This window comes from Ornithorhynchus anatinus, chromosome 18 (genome assembly GCF_004115215.2).
Source record: "Ornithorhynchus anatinus isolate Pmale09 chromosome 18, mOrnAna1.pri.v4, whole genome shotgun sequence".
NCBI lineage: Eukaryota > Metazoa > Chordata > Mammalia > Monotremata > Ornithorhynchidae > Ornithorhynchus > Ornithorhynchus anatinus.
The window spans coordinates 10,210,863-10,225,161 of NC_041745.1; the positions used below are offsets into that span (position 1 = coordinate 10,210,863).

Genomic DNA, 14,299 nt, shown 5'->3' on the forward strand with positions numbered 1-14,299 from the left:
TTAGGAAAAATGTCATTATAAGGAGGATTTTGGTTTAGGAAGAATCTGCAGAAACTGAATCTATCAATTTTGCAAATTAAGGAAAGTTTTAACAGTCCACCTAATGTTATTTTTGAAGCCAGCCCGCCCCTCTGAGGATTTTCTAGTCATGAGATGAAATCGGCCTTTTTTGTTCCATTCTTCTGGTCCCAAACATTACTCACCCAGGGCAAGTAGAGGAGAGGTGATATTGAGATTGAATTTTGACTTGCTACGGCAATCAGTTACTCAAGGACTATCTCGATTCCTTGCTGATACCATTTTTTTCCTCCTGCTATCTTCTCTGCTACCTCCTCCAGCGATGGCAAAGCTGAAATTAGCCTTGCTAGATTGAACATTTCTCAAAGATGCTCAACAAATACGTATTTTTGCTATTTAGGATTAGGATTAGTAGGTCCAATAGAGGAGATTGAAACAGTTGGCAGAAATGAAGGTTTGGGATTGTCTTGTGGTGTTTTCACAGAGCATGCTTCAAACTATAACCTAAGGAAAAAGGATCAGAGGCACTAAAACTAATTTGACCTCGTCGGTTTTAAGTGGGCACCCGCTGCAAACTCCAACATTTTGAAATTTTCCCTGTTTTGAATTTCCCTATTCACTTGCTCTTCCTCTCAAGTCTAGCCTTGCTAGATGTGTGGCACTGCCCATCCTGTTAAACCTTACTGGCTTCCTTTTAGCCCTAACAGAGACTTATTCAGAGGTTTAATAGAGCTTCCCACTGGTCAAATCACATTTTGGGTCCCTGGCTTTTCCATGAAGGAGGGGGCACAAGATAACATCAGAAAAATAAGAGCAAGGTAATGCTCATTACCTCTTCTATTCAGAGATGACCCCCTTAAACACCTAGCGATCCAACTATGATAAAATGCAATGAAAAGCAACACGTGAATCAAATTCAGCAGTTCACATAAATGTTCCTGCAGCCATGTGACAGAATGCATCAAAGCTAGACAATATACCTCCCTTGTCAAGAGATGCTAAGAGTAGCTACAGTGATACCAATGAAGTGTGTGGGTAGTGGCATCAGTGGTATTTGTTGGGATAGTACAACATTGCTCAATATGTTCCATGCCCACAAGGAGCTTACAATCTTGAGGACTTGTGAATTTAAATCCTCTGACCAGGCATTTCAAAGCCCTTCACAATTGGCCTCTTCCACAGATATAAGTGAAAAGTAATCAAGTGTGTACTCACAAAACTGATTTATAAAATTAGACATTACAAAATGATCACATGACCATGCATTTTCTGTAGGCCTCGATTCTGGTCACCGAGCATGCGTTAGGCTGACATTTCATCTGTTATTTCAGTAATGTAGGCATGTGGTCTGACTTGGGTGTTCTGATTTCTACAGTCAGTATGCAGCTAAGGAGCTGGGAAACCTATATTTCTATATGCAGTAGAATTTTTAAAAATATTTTTTGAAGTCTATTTCTGGTTAAACACACTAAAGAAAGCTGCTCTGTCGGACTGGGCTGGGGAAGGGTAGACTTTGCTACAAAGCAAAGAAGGCTGTTGTAGTGGGGCGGGAGAATATGCTTCAAAACTGGCACTGTGTGCCAGGCCCTTCCACAAGGAAGTCCCTCCACCATCAAGTTCATTCACAGCATGAACAGCTGAGTGTGACCCACTGAGCTGCAGCCTGAAATTCAAATGCCCATTTAAATCAGACTGAATGGAAGGGATGGTCTTGAGGTGGGGAGGTGGTGGGCAAGTGGACAAAGTGGTCGAGATTCATCTGTCATCCCCGCCCCTCATATCTGTTTCCACCCACAGCTCAGCACCTCAGAGGGGTCTAGAGGCACAAATATAGCAGCTGGTGAACAGTTTCAACAGTGAACCCTTTCACTCTTCCCCTATTTGTTCTTCAACCCCACCTCTCGCTGGGGGGAGTTCTTGGCTCAGGACAAGTTGGAAGGTCAGCATTCCAAAAATTTTATCTTTGAAAAACATCACACTCTTACTTCTGTAATAATAATTATGGTATTTGTTAAGAGCTCACTATGTGCCGCACTGTTCTAAATGCTGGAGTAGATACAAGGTAATCAGGTTGTTCCATGTGGGACTCACAGTTTTAATCCCCATTTTACAGATGAGGTAACTGAGGCACAGAGAAGTTAAGTGACTTGCCCAAGGTCACATAGCAGGCAAGTGATGGAGCTGGGATTAGAACCCATGACCTCTGATTCCCAAGCCTGTGCTCTTTCCACTAAACCACACTGCTTCTCCAGCACTTCCTCAAAAAACAGGGCATAAGGAATGCAGATACATTATTGGGTCACTAAAAGAACTGGAGTAATTAAAGAATGTGAGAAATTTCATACCAACCCATGACCGAGGCTGCTAATGCATATACACTTCAAGAAATCTATTTCACACGTTTCTGACCGCTACTTCAAAGAAAGGTGCAGGTTCAGCATAACTATTTGGGTAGGGTGGAATATGAGTAAACAAACCTTTTTATTTTGTAATTTCTTTATAATTGGGGGAACAGACTTTTGGGAGCAGACTGAAGGGTACTCCAACACAAAGCCAGTTTGATTTCCTAGCTTTGGTGGCTGGAGTACAACACCCATGTTCCCTGGCTTGGATAGTTCTGCAAGGAAGAGACATCCCATCTTCGCCACCCCACTCATATCTCCCCCAACCCTCCAGGGCCTGCCACATTCTCACTGAGAAACAGCTGGGGCTGGAGCAGAATTTGAAGCAGATTGGTACAGGGCAGCACACCATCTCTCTTTGCCAGCTGCAGCACACTTTCTTCTTTTTCATCCTCCCCCAAACCATGCACCTCTCTCCATGCCCGCTGAGAACTCCCTAAACCCAGCCCTCTGCACTGTTATGATTTTTTAAATTAGCAAAGGAGGCTCCAAAAAAAGAAAACAAAACATACTTCAGCGGTATGTGCTTTAAGTATCCTGTTTGAAAAACCAAAACTGAACAAAAAAAACCTGAAGAAGAAAAAAAACTCAACAGGAGTTGCTTATTAAGGCTGATTAGTCACCAGGTACTCAAGAGGAGCTCATGCTAAATACATTGGAAAGAACTACTGAGATGGAGATTTGGAATAATTTAAAACAGAATGTAATATATTACTTTAAGCAGCTGTAATCCCTTTTGTAAATTAACACAAAAAAGAGAATACATTTCAAAATGAACTCATAACACATTTAAATAGACACAACATAATCCATACTCCACTCTTATGCCCGATCCAAATCCCTAAAGTAAACAACTCCCCTTAAATAATGAACCAAAAAAAAAGTTGAAATTCAGTACATAGGAGTTTAAACTACTAAGGTTACACAGAGATCTTCCTTTGGTTTTGCATATAACATCCATAAAATTTAAGTTCCGCACCCAAGGACTCATTTATCCAAGTTGACATGTAAAATCCCTAAGTGTTGATTCAGTTTTCATATAACATTCAACATTTACTACCTTGTCGATCTTTCAGCATGTCCAACCTAATTCTCACAAAATAAGATCATTTAATTGCCCATTTCACTTTGATGTGTCTAGGAACTACACTGAAAAGCTTAGCTGTGGATTATACATTGGAGTTAAACTCTTACAGCTCAAGCACTTAAATGCGAATGTCGACTTCACAACTAATTGGCACCTATAACATCCCAAATCTTTTTCCCTCTCTCCTTGGCCACATTCATTTTGCTACAAATGTGCTTCTGAGTGCAGCTTTTAGAACTTGAGGAAAATGTCCTTTAGAAAAAGAACATTGGTTTCCAGCCTGGTCCCCTCTTTTTAAAATTGTATTTGTCAAGTGCTTAGTAATGTGCCAAGCTCTGTACTGAATGCTGGGTTAGATACAAGATAATCAGGTTGGACAGTCTCTGTCCCTCATGGGGCTCGCAGTCCAAGTAAGAAGGAGATAGTACCCTTCCAGTAACAGAGAGGCTTAAGTACTCTAAGTGTCTATCATTTTCTTCTGGATACAGATAACCTGACAAGAAGGCATTGATTTATGTAATTCGTCATTACTTCTAGCATGATTAAATAACATGTGGTGGTGATCTGAGACACACAAATACTTAACTGCTAAACCAACATTTTTTGATATTTTTAATTTTCATGTAATAATCCTAGGGCTACAACAGTAGAGGTGTGCGGCTCCTTTTAACTATGCTTTAAGGATAGTTTTTAGAAAGAGAAAAAGTATACTTCATTCTCTTTTGCAAATAACTCTAGATCTGTCTTTAAGAGGACAACCGAGGGCAGCCAAGGCTGATTCAGTTCTGACTTGAACCTCCTTTGGGGCCTCCTGGGTCCTAAGAAACCCTGGGAGACTCGATTGGGTCACTGGAGCTCTCATCATGATTTAATATTTTTCTTGAGCCCAATCTGAACCTTCAAAACTTCCTCCCCAAATTTAGGAAGGATGAACCAGTTTGGGGTCACTCCATACTTCCTTCTACTTGAAGTACTGGGGGGTGGGGGGTGGGTCAATGATTTCTTCAGAAGTCTCTACCTGCTGTCTGGGTGGAGGTGGTGACCAGAACTGATGAATTAAGATGATAAGAAGTGTTGATAAGAATTGAGGACCCACTGAAATGTAAATCACTCAAGGGATGTAAGCAAGGGATCCAATAACAACCACCACCAACGTATTCCCAGAGTAAATAACTTCCATAATCCTACTGGCCACCAAAATATGACAAATGTGTAGAGTCAAAATTTCTCCAACTCTGAAAGGTCTCTGGAAAGAAAAAATATCTCCATGTCCATTATGTCCACAGCACCGAATTGTTAAAATTTGCCTATGACCGACATACAGAAATGTGAATTTTGGACTAACTGAATTAAAAAGGCAGGAAGGTTGATAATTCACACCTGCCAAGTGGAAACCCTGCTGCAAAGAACTGTCACCAAGGAGCGCTGGTGTAGAACGGGGGTGACAGCGTCCCTTTTGAGAGTCCGGGAATATGGAGTCAGGATAAAAACTTGGGCTGCTCTGAGGACTTCTGGCGCCCGGTGTCCTCTGACATGTCCAGATATCCAAGTGAATGACAGCAGAAAACTAAACCAGCTTGGGGCCATTTGCTCCAAGAGAGGAGTTGAAATAATAGTAATAATAATAATGGTATTTCTTAAGTGCTTATTATGTGCCAAGCACTGTTCTAAGCACTGGGGTAGATACAAGGTAATCAGGTTGTCCCACATAGGGCTCACAGTCTTAATCCCCATTTTACAGGTGAGGTAACTGAGGCACAGAGAAGTGAAGTGACTTGCCCAGGGTCACACAGCAGACAAGTGGCAGAGCCAAGTTCAGAACCACATCCTCTGACTCCCAAGCCTATGCTCTTGTCACCATGCTGTAATTTAAGGTCAGAATGGTCAGTTTGGTTATTCCCCAGCAACGGCAATTGTGACTGTGGGATCAAACCCAATAGAGGAAAGGACCAGGACTACACCTTTGGACTGAAAACCATGGTCTCTAGCTAGAATTCAGCTCTGCAGAGACACACCATTGTGGGGACTTTCATTCTGTGATCCATTAGTGATTTGTGACCAATTATTTTCTTAAGCAATGTGAGCCTGATAGTATCTGAGAATTAGTTCAACATTGAGCAGAATTTGATCCGTTTTCAAGAAAATGGGATGTAGAAAAAACTGTGGATGGAAAATTGTCCCTTTTCTAGAATTAAGCGAAGTAGCTGATTGTCTCATGTTGAGAATCAGCATAAAATATGAGGGCCGTGATCTCTGACAAATAAAATGCAACTCCTAATTCATATTTCTGTAATGATCTAAAATTGATTCTTTACTGGGCTCATTTTTTTAATAACTAATTTTATTTTGGAGCAGTGTCACACTATATTCTCTCTCATATTATTGAAGTATTATTGTTGAAGTGTTATTCTACTTTAGGTCGCCAGTGTCCCCTAATCTGGTGGTGGCTGCTGCTGCTGCTACTTAGACTTTATATCTCATATTTTCTGAGTTTGTCAGAAGCAGCTCAACTTCTTGACTGAAGGTTAGTTCACATAGGTTTTATGATTTATTTTCCCAAAAGTTTTATATCTAACATTGCATCTCAAGGGGTAAGCCTGTTTTTTTGTTCATTTGTTTTAAATTGGTATTTTGACCCTCAGATTATCATCAGAGGTCCTGGCCTTTCTCGTTCTTGCAATGGTATGAAAAAGAAATCAAATGTTTTAAGTGTTCTCCCTCTCGGTGGATATACACAGCCAACTAAATTCAAACACTTCTTCAGAGTGGAACTGGGTCTCATTAGCATGGTTTAAAATAGCAGGAAGATGAGGTGTCAGAGCCTCAGCATTTGTCCAGAGGGGAGATTTAAAGGGAAAAGTTGTCATAAACAGTATTGGAATAATAATAATAATAATGATAATTGTGGTATTTGTTAAGCACTTACTATGTGCCAGTCACCGTTCTAAGTGCTCGGGAAGATACAAGCTAATTGGGTTGGACTTGGGAGACTTGGGCTGCCTTCCCTCCCCCCCCACCAATCAATGGATCCTGGTATAAAACCAGCTTCAGAAGACGATCCATGTGTGGCTAGTAACTGGAGGACTGCTGGACTCAGCTGGTTATTTAAATAGAGGCACAACATGACCATGCTTCAGAAGACTGGTTTTGCGAATACTGAAGAACATAGACCCAAGAAGCAAAACCTGTGCTTTTTGGCTTAGAATGAAATCTGGAAAGGCCTTGACAAATTCAGCCCTTAGGGAATGATTAACACCTTAAAAACTCCCCAAAAACGTGAGAGAATGTTTCCTCATCAAACCTGTTTTTTGTAGAAAGCTTTTACACAGCTTTGTGTAAAGAAACTAAACCTACTTTTCTATCACAGTCCTCCGTTTATTAGTAAGTACAAAATATATAAAGATTTCATCTTAAAGGTTTTAATGTGCAAATGCTAAAGCTAAAAAATAAAAGTCAGACAACAACAATCGAAATTTGGCTTTCAGCTTGTAAGAAGCAGGCAGGTTTTAGGTTTTTTTTTCCTTTTTTTTTTTTTTTTAAAGTCATTAAAATATTCCTTTCCCCACCACCCCCAACCCCAAATTGGAATCTTCAAGAAAAATTCCTTCCCTAGCAGTTTTGTCCCTCCATTTGGAAAAAAATATTTTACTCTCCTTACTTGGAGGAAAGGTGCACATTAGAGAAAAACAACAATGATGGATAATTTTTAACTGAAAATGCACCCATTAAGCTAATTTCTGTCAAGGTTATCTTCCACTGAGACCTTTATATACCAAAACCTTGAACACTAAGTTCTACCCCAGCTCTGGGAACTGTTAGAGAGCTAGGACTGAAGAAGCTCTGTGTGTGAATCATGCAGAAAACAGTGGGTTTAGTGTTAGTTCTTGTTTCTTTACAGTGGAGCTTTTTTTGCATTGGAAACACTTAAGCAGGCATTAATAATCCAAGTGCAATCCTATTTAGTTATGCTTCTAAACAAGGAGTCTAAAAATCAAAACAATCCAATTAAGAATTAAACCATTTTAGAGGGCTAGGTGGGGGAAAAAACAACAAATCAAATTAAAAAAAACACCCTATTCTGGTCATCTTCATTTTTTTAAATTTTTTTCATTTACAAAAATAATTTAAATTCATCTTCTTGCCAATTTGCCTCCTACTAACCAATATGAGGACAAAACACCTCACTGCAAGGCTTAAGTATTGTAATTCACTAATAAAACTTATAACAAAGAAAAAATATAGAAAATAGTTTAATAATTTCTGCACTAGTAACTGTGCATACATAACTGCCAATAGACACTGAACTGGGGTAGTCCAAAATGATGGAGATATAAATCAATGAAAACCAAAAAAATCCGCCCCCCTCCACCCAAAACAAAAACACAGTTAAGTTGAACTGCTACAATGCTCTTATTTGAGACTGCATCCAGCGGTGTGTAAAAATTTGGTTCTTTGTCAGCAGGCCTAATAGCAAAATAGCTCACCTACCTATAAACAGGCTCATTTCTAGCATAGCTAAATTGTTTCAGGCTTTCTGAATTGGAATATCTCAGCCATTGCACACCAGTGTTATTTTGATTGCTCGAGAAAACACCCTTTACCATTCAGTACATCAGGTTGTTGGCGTTTTTGGTTTTTGTGTGTGTGTTTGTTTTTTCTTTTTTCTCTTTTAAATGGAAGACTAGAAATTCTCCAGCATCTTCAACTATATATCTCAAAAGTTAGTTGAGGGAGAATTAAACATTCAGGCACTTGGAGGACTTGTTTTAAAATGTGCCATTATTGTTCAGGAATAAATCCCCGATATCTCCCTCTTCCCCACTCCCCTTCCAAAAAAATCCTCACTACATTCATTGCTGACAGGAACATGCGTGTTGTTTTCCAGCTCATCAAAAAAATACATTTTACCCAGACCAGATTCAATATTTAACTCTCAGTTCACTTTTCCCTGTCACCGATGACTACGCAGTTAACACCACAAAACCAGCTTTTTACAAAAGGAAAAAAATTAAGTTCACCTGGCACAAGTCAGGATTTCCCTCCTGGGAGAAAAATTCACAGCCTTTGAAAATATCACAGGTTTTACATGTCTATACAGACACCGCGCATGTAAAATTAAATAAACACATTACACATTTTTTCCTAAAGAGTAAAAAATACAGCATCACCTCTGAGATGGTGTGTTTAACAACAGTAACTGTTTCAAATAAAGCGAACAATTTCCACTCATCGTTTGCGCAAGCTTATATTTTGAGTTTGGGCTACCAATTAGAATCCCCAATACGGTGTAACAGCTCTCCCAAGGTAACAAGTTCAGATGTCATTTTATAATGTAAAAGGTCCAAAGACGCTGTCTGCTGTTTAACAGTATCTTAAAGCTTCCGAAACCTAGAAGGACAAAGAGTGATTATCAATCATCATTACTTAAAAGATAGCCAAAATTTGTTGACACCCTCCCCTTTTTAATCATAAAAGAATGCCATTCCCAAGTACGGTTTTTCTTTGTTCAGACTACAGACTGTTCAATAAACAACTTTGTTCCTATTAACTGAATTGTAAAAAACACCATCAAGCTTGTGCTCATTAAATATATATGTATATATAAAAACATACAAAAAGTACAAGATAAATCACATTAAGAAACTTTTACAGCGTCAGTGTCCTAATTGTTGTTGTTGTTTTCCATTTTTTAGTAAAGGGCCAATTTTTTTTCTGTGCAGCACAAATTCGCCATGTGACTAAAATTCCAGAATTCAGAGTCATGCCTCTGCGTGCCATGCACAGAATTTTAATGTGCAGTCCTTCAAAAAAAAATTAAATTAAAAAAAACCCCAAAAACACACACCACAGGACAAAATTTCTTCTTAAATCAAATTCTATTTGTGAATTCAGCAAAATAATTTCTATAAAATAAAACAGCAAAATATTTAAATAGTATAGGGTGGGCTGTATCTGTTTTGCAGGGCTATTTGGTTTTCAGACAGGTTCCAAAAAATTACACACATTCAAGTTACCAATTCTCTTTTAAATACAGTATTTACTGATGAGTGTCTTGGAATCTTTAAACAGATGTTTGTTCTGGAACTGCGATACCTCAGGATTGTATCTAACCAGTAGTTTCTTTCATAAATTAAACCCTGCTTCTAAATGTTAAGATTTCTTGAACCATGGAAAAAGAGCGAAGACATTTCTTGCTTTCAAGTAGAACTGTGAATGAGCAGAAAACCAGCAAGTTAAACTTGGTGCAGTGGCATTCACAAGTACTGTGTGATTTGGTTGACTTCCATTTCACTGGCGTCCAGTAGAAGGAGAGTGTTAGAAGGTTCATCTAATAAGCTCTACCAAAGAAACAAAACAAGCACACCAAATACAGTCTATTATGCTCCAGGCATCCTGGCATAACAAATTTTTGCATATTTTGTTTTAAATCTTTTAATTTCCTATTACTGAAACCTAAGTGTTCTTTATCCCACCCAGAGATAGAACTGTCAAACATTAGATGTGAGGAACGTATGTGCAACTGAAAAACCAACTTGTTTGTCGCATTTCTCCCCCCGTTTTTATATTCTATGTGTAAGGAGAAAAAGCTCTGAGTGATGCAGTTGTCTCCTTGGGGCAACTACTGTCATTATGGTACTCTTTTCCTCGTTGGCTACACTAACATGGTGTGAAGCCATGCTAAATGTTACAGCATAACTATAGCTCCAAAGTGATTAACCTAATACCAGAATGAAAAAGGCAATGAAAAGAGATCTAGAAACAATGTTACATCACCGATTTTCCACATCAACCAAATAATTAAAAGGTTACCAGCCATTACGTTGCTCATAGTGAAATCGACTCCAGTGGTCTAGAATTAACATGAAACTATCGATGTAGTTGACATGGATGAGCCTTTTTTTTTGTTTTTTTTTGTAAGGAGCAGATCCAACTGCCGTGAGGCAGGCAACACTGGTTGCTGAGTGCAGCTGATATATGGAGAAATTAATTTTTTTTTTTGTTTCCGTAGATCTGTGAGTCTCGTCAAGACAAAAAAAAAGTTTCTTGCTTAAGAATTAACAGTCAAACATTAATATACTATATACACCTTTGCCATTTACACATTAGCATCAGGCCATTTATTACAAAACACTATACACTTTCCACTGCAGGCGGGTTATATATTGACAGCAATTTTCTGCAGATAAGACAGTGAATAGACTCTCCACTCCATGTTGATTAGGAATAGTTTTTTTTTCTAGTTTTAAATATTAGCCAGACACGGAAAAAGGTTGGACTGTAAGGCCTGGGTGCACAGTCTTGATGGAGCCAGTTAATTACGTATGTGCATTTCACTAATCTTTTGTCTGAGGTGGGGAAACATCTTCATTGCCTTCAAAATTTTCTTGTGCTCGTTGGCCAGTTCTTTGAGGGTTGTTCATGTGATGTGCTGCCGGGCCAGTATATGGCTGTCCATGAACATGGTTATTCTAGAAACAACAGGAACATAGAGATAAATAATGGATACACACACACATATATATGCATAAGTATATATTTTAAATATATATATATGTAGAAAGAGAGAGAGTAAACTTTTAAGGACAAACACAGTCTTCCATTTAACCACACTTCAAAGTGAGGATGCACTTTGGTCAAAATGAGAAAATTTTTCAAAACAGGCTATAATAGTAACCTTCTGTGGTCAGTTAGGAAAAAAAAAAGGTATCAAAGGGCAAAGCCCCTAGTGAATACAAATAACCTATCTTTAATGCATTTCATGCAAATAGAAGCAGCAGAAGGGAATAAACCAGAGTTTAAATGCATGAACTTGCACCCAGGGTACTAAAAATGTCAAGAAAGAAAAGTCAAAGCAAAACCATTTATCTGTTGTTTTTTACAGTACATAATCGTGACTTCCACTTGGCAGGTACTAATTCATATACAACTTCACCAAATTCCCTTTCAAAGGCCCTCATTCTCCCATAATAAAACCAACAAAAATGTTAAAGATACATTCTTTTAAGACATAAAATATATTTTAATGCAGTATCCACTTCCACGCATCTATAAAGTGACAGGAAAATACTCTGTGAGTGTTAAGACATGAAAATGCTACCTGTTGTAAGAAAATATACACACCCAACATGGATTGATTGGTGAGTTGGTGATAAGATGCGGCTTAATTTCCAAAAGGAGGGGGAAGTTCTTAAGCTCTCTAGATCACTTACCAGCTGCTCTGCTGAGAACATCGGTAAGGAAAGCAAGATGAAGGGAGCAGGGTTGAGAGGCAGGAGAGGAAATTAAATTAGCAGATTAAGAATATGTAGAATGGCTTGGCGAGAAGGACTGAGAGAAATAAATGACAATTAATTCTGGATGTCCCTAATACAGTGATGACCGGATTAAAAAACAAAATGAAATATCAAACTTGGGGATGAGTGGGGTTTTTCCAGACCTCTCTCATGTCAGAATTGAAATATTTTCTTTTCACATAGATAATCAAGGAATTGAGAAGCAGCATGGTCTAGTGGATAGACAGAGGACGGGTCTGGGAGATAAAAGGACCTGGGTTATAATCCCAGCTCCACCACTTGTCTGCTGTGTGACCTTGGGCAAGTCACTTCACTTGTCTGTGCCTAAATCTCCTCATCTGTAAAACGGGGATTAATACCGTTAGCCCCGTGTGGGACATGAACTGTGTCTACCCCTATAAACCTGTGTCCACCTCAGTGCTTAGTACAGTGCTTGTCACATAGTAAGTGCTTAACAAATACTATTAATAAAACAAAACCTAACCAAAAAAAAATAGAATGAGTTGTCAATGAGACAGGGCATCGCTTTAAAAAAAAATCAGTTGAAATATGCCAAATGGAAAGTGCCAATACAAAAAAATTACCTAGAGCAGAACGTGCCCCTTGCACTTACATTATAACTAGATGTACTACAGTTGTCAGAAAAGATTCAAGCAGACTCATTTTTATTCCCCTCACGTTAAGGCGCTGACTGATCTAAGAATTTACTCTAAATAACAGCATCTTGATTTGTTTAAAAATTAGTGCATCCCCCAAAGTATCGACGATATTCACGGAATTCGTAATTGGTGGGTACTACCAAGTCCATTTGACAGACAATCATCTTTGGGGTACACCACTGAATGCGTGTTTGTTCAGAATATAGTGAAGGAGAATGGATTCGAACTTCCGGAAAAAGCCAGTCCAATGCCACATCGATGGTCTTTAAAGAAAGGAACGGTGACTTCTGCTTTACCTGCTGATACTGGGATCCAGGGGAATGGGGATATAATGGCGCATCTTCTGGTGGAGAGGATTCGTGTTCATCTGGGGCCTCTTGGTCATCCGGTTCCTATGATCAAACATTGAAAACTTCATTTCTCAGGCCAAGTCAAAACTGGGTAAAACTTCGAATCCTGAGGCAGCTGTGTTTTCAAATGAAAGCCTACCCAAAGGCTCAATTGTATTTAATACTACTTTGAATTCCCATCTATCAATCCTGGGGCAGAAAATAATCCAATCAATGGTGTCTACTGAGTGCAGGGCTTTACTAGAGTAAGTGCTTGGGTGAGTACAATGAAGGTGAAAACCATGATCTCTGCCCTCAAGGAGCTTATACCCTCACAGGGGGAAATAGGGAGTGACAAATTATTTACAGTTAGGGAGGCTGGCGTCTCCTGTTGAGAACGACGGGCAAGCCTTGGTCCTGAGATTTCAGACCCGATAACCTGTGCAATGGAATTGATTAGTGGTTTGCGCAGCACACAGTTAATGGGGGCAGGAGGAAAAACAAAGATACATCTGGTAATAAAACGAGGCAGGAAAATGAATATGTCGAACGAGTACATAAATTCGTACGTCCTTAAGTGCTGAATGGTGGCTGGTGGACTACACGCCTGGGGAGGTGGGATCTAGTAACATGTTTTGAGGAGGGGTGTGTGGTGGGGCGGAAGGGGAGATCTGAGAATGGTTCTGAAGAGGGAGAGCTCTCGTCATGCATTTTTAAAGGGAAGGGTGTTCCAGCAAATGGGAAGGGGTGAGCAGGGAGCGGGTGGCAAAGGGGAGACTGAGGGGTAGCAAGGGAGGAGCAAAGGGTGTAAACTGGAGAGCCCCATTGGAGAGACCTGACCTGAATCCCTACAGTGGTGGCTGGATGTTGAGAGAAATGGAGAGCCACTGCTGTCTTTGGAGGGGAGAGACGTGTGCCGTATGACTTGTAAGATGATCCGGGCGATGGAGTGTAATACAGGCTGACGAGGGAGAAGGTTGGAGGCAGGAAGGCCAGAGAGGGAAACCGAGACAATAATCTAATTGAGGCGGATAAGGACTTGAAGCATGGAGGTGGCCATTTCCAAGGAAAGGAAGGAAGGGGCTGGGTGGTGAAAGAACGGGAAGGATTTTCTGACAGACTGAACAGGAGGATTAAAGGCTAGTGAGGAATCAAAGATGACCCCAAGGCTCTGAGCTTCAGGGTCAGGGAGGATGATGATAATGTCAACTGGTATGGGAAAATTAGGAGGAGACGGGAGCAAGAGGAGAAGTGGGGTTAGGAGGAAAGATGAGTTCATTTGTAGTCATGTTGGGGATAATGGGCCAAAATGGGAATCTGGGTGGATGCAAGGCAAGGGGGGGGGGGGGGGAGATTTCCTATGCTCTACAATCTTACAAGCAGTGTAGATTTAGAAGTAATCTACAAAGAGAGGTGGTAGTGGAAACCTTGGGGCTGGATGAGAAGTGAGTGTAAAGTGAGACAAGTACGGGAAGCGTAACAGAACCTTGTAGGTCATCCACAGTTAGGC

At 39.8% G+C, this 14,299-nt stretch overlaps 1 protein-coding gene and 1 long non-coding RNA gene across 6 annotated transcripts in view; one reads left to right on the plus strand and one right to left on the minus strand.

Moving 5' to 3' along the window:
* LOC114818212 overlaps positions 1–14,299 on the plus strand; it is a 41,882-nt gene that overhangs the window by 20,418 nt on the left and 7,165 nt on the right. The window contains exon 3 of one of the 2 annotated variants that reach the window (XR_003766050.2): positions 1,816–1,957. The exons of the other annotated variant lie outside the window; for it this stretch is intronic. This is a non-coding gene — a long non-coding RNA (uncharacterized LOC114818212). The remainder of the gene's footprint in view (positions 1–1,815; positions 1,958–14,299) is intronic. 2 annotated transcript variants of the gene reach the window in all.
* Positions 8,734–14,299, minus strand: part of USP9X (ubiquitin specific peptidase 9 X-linked) — a 128,990-nt gene continuing 123,424 nt past the window's right edge. For 3 of the 4 annotated variants that reach the window (XM_029083039.2, XM_029083038.2, XM_039914674.1), the window contains 3 exons: positions 13,157–13,228; positions 12,757–12,852; positions 8,734–10,976 (listed from right to left, as the gene is read on the minus strand). In XM_029083039.2, coding sequence (XP_028938872.1) covers positions 10,842–10,976; positions 12,757–12,852; positions 13,157–13,228 — 303 coding nt within the window. In that variant the 3' untranslated portion in view covers positions 8,734–10,841. The remainder of the gene's footprint in view (positions 10,977–12,756; positions 12,853–13,156; positions 13,229–14,299) is intronic. The other variant, XM_029083040.1, reaches the window with a different exon arrangement.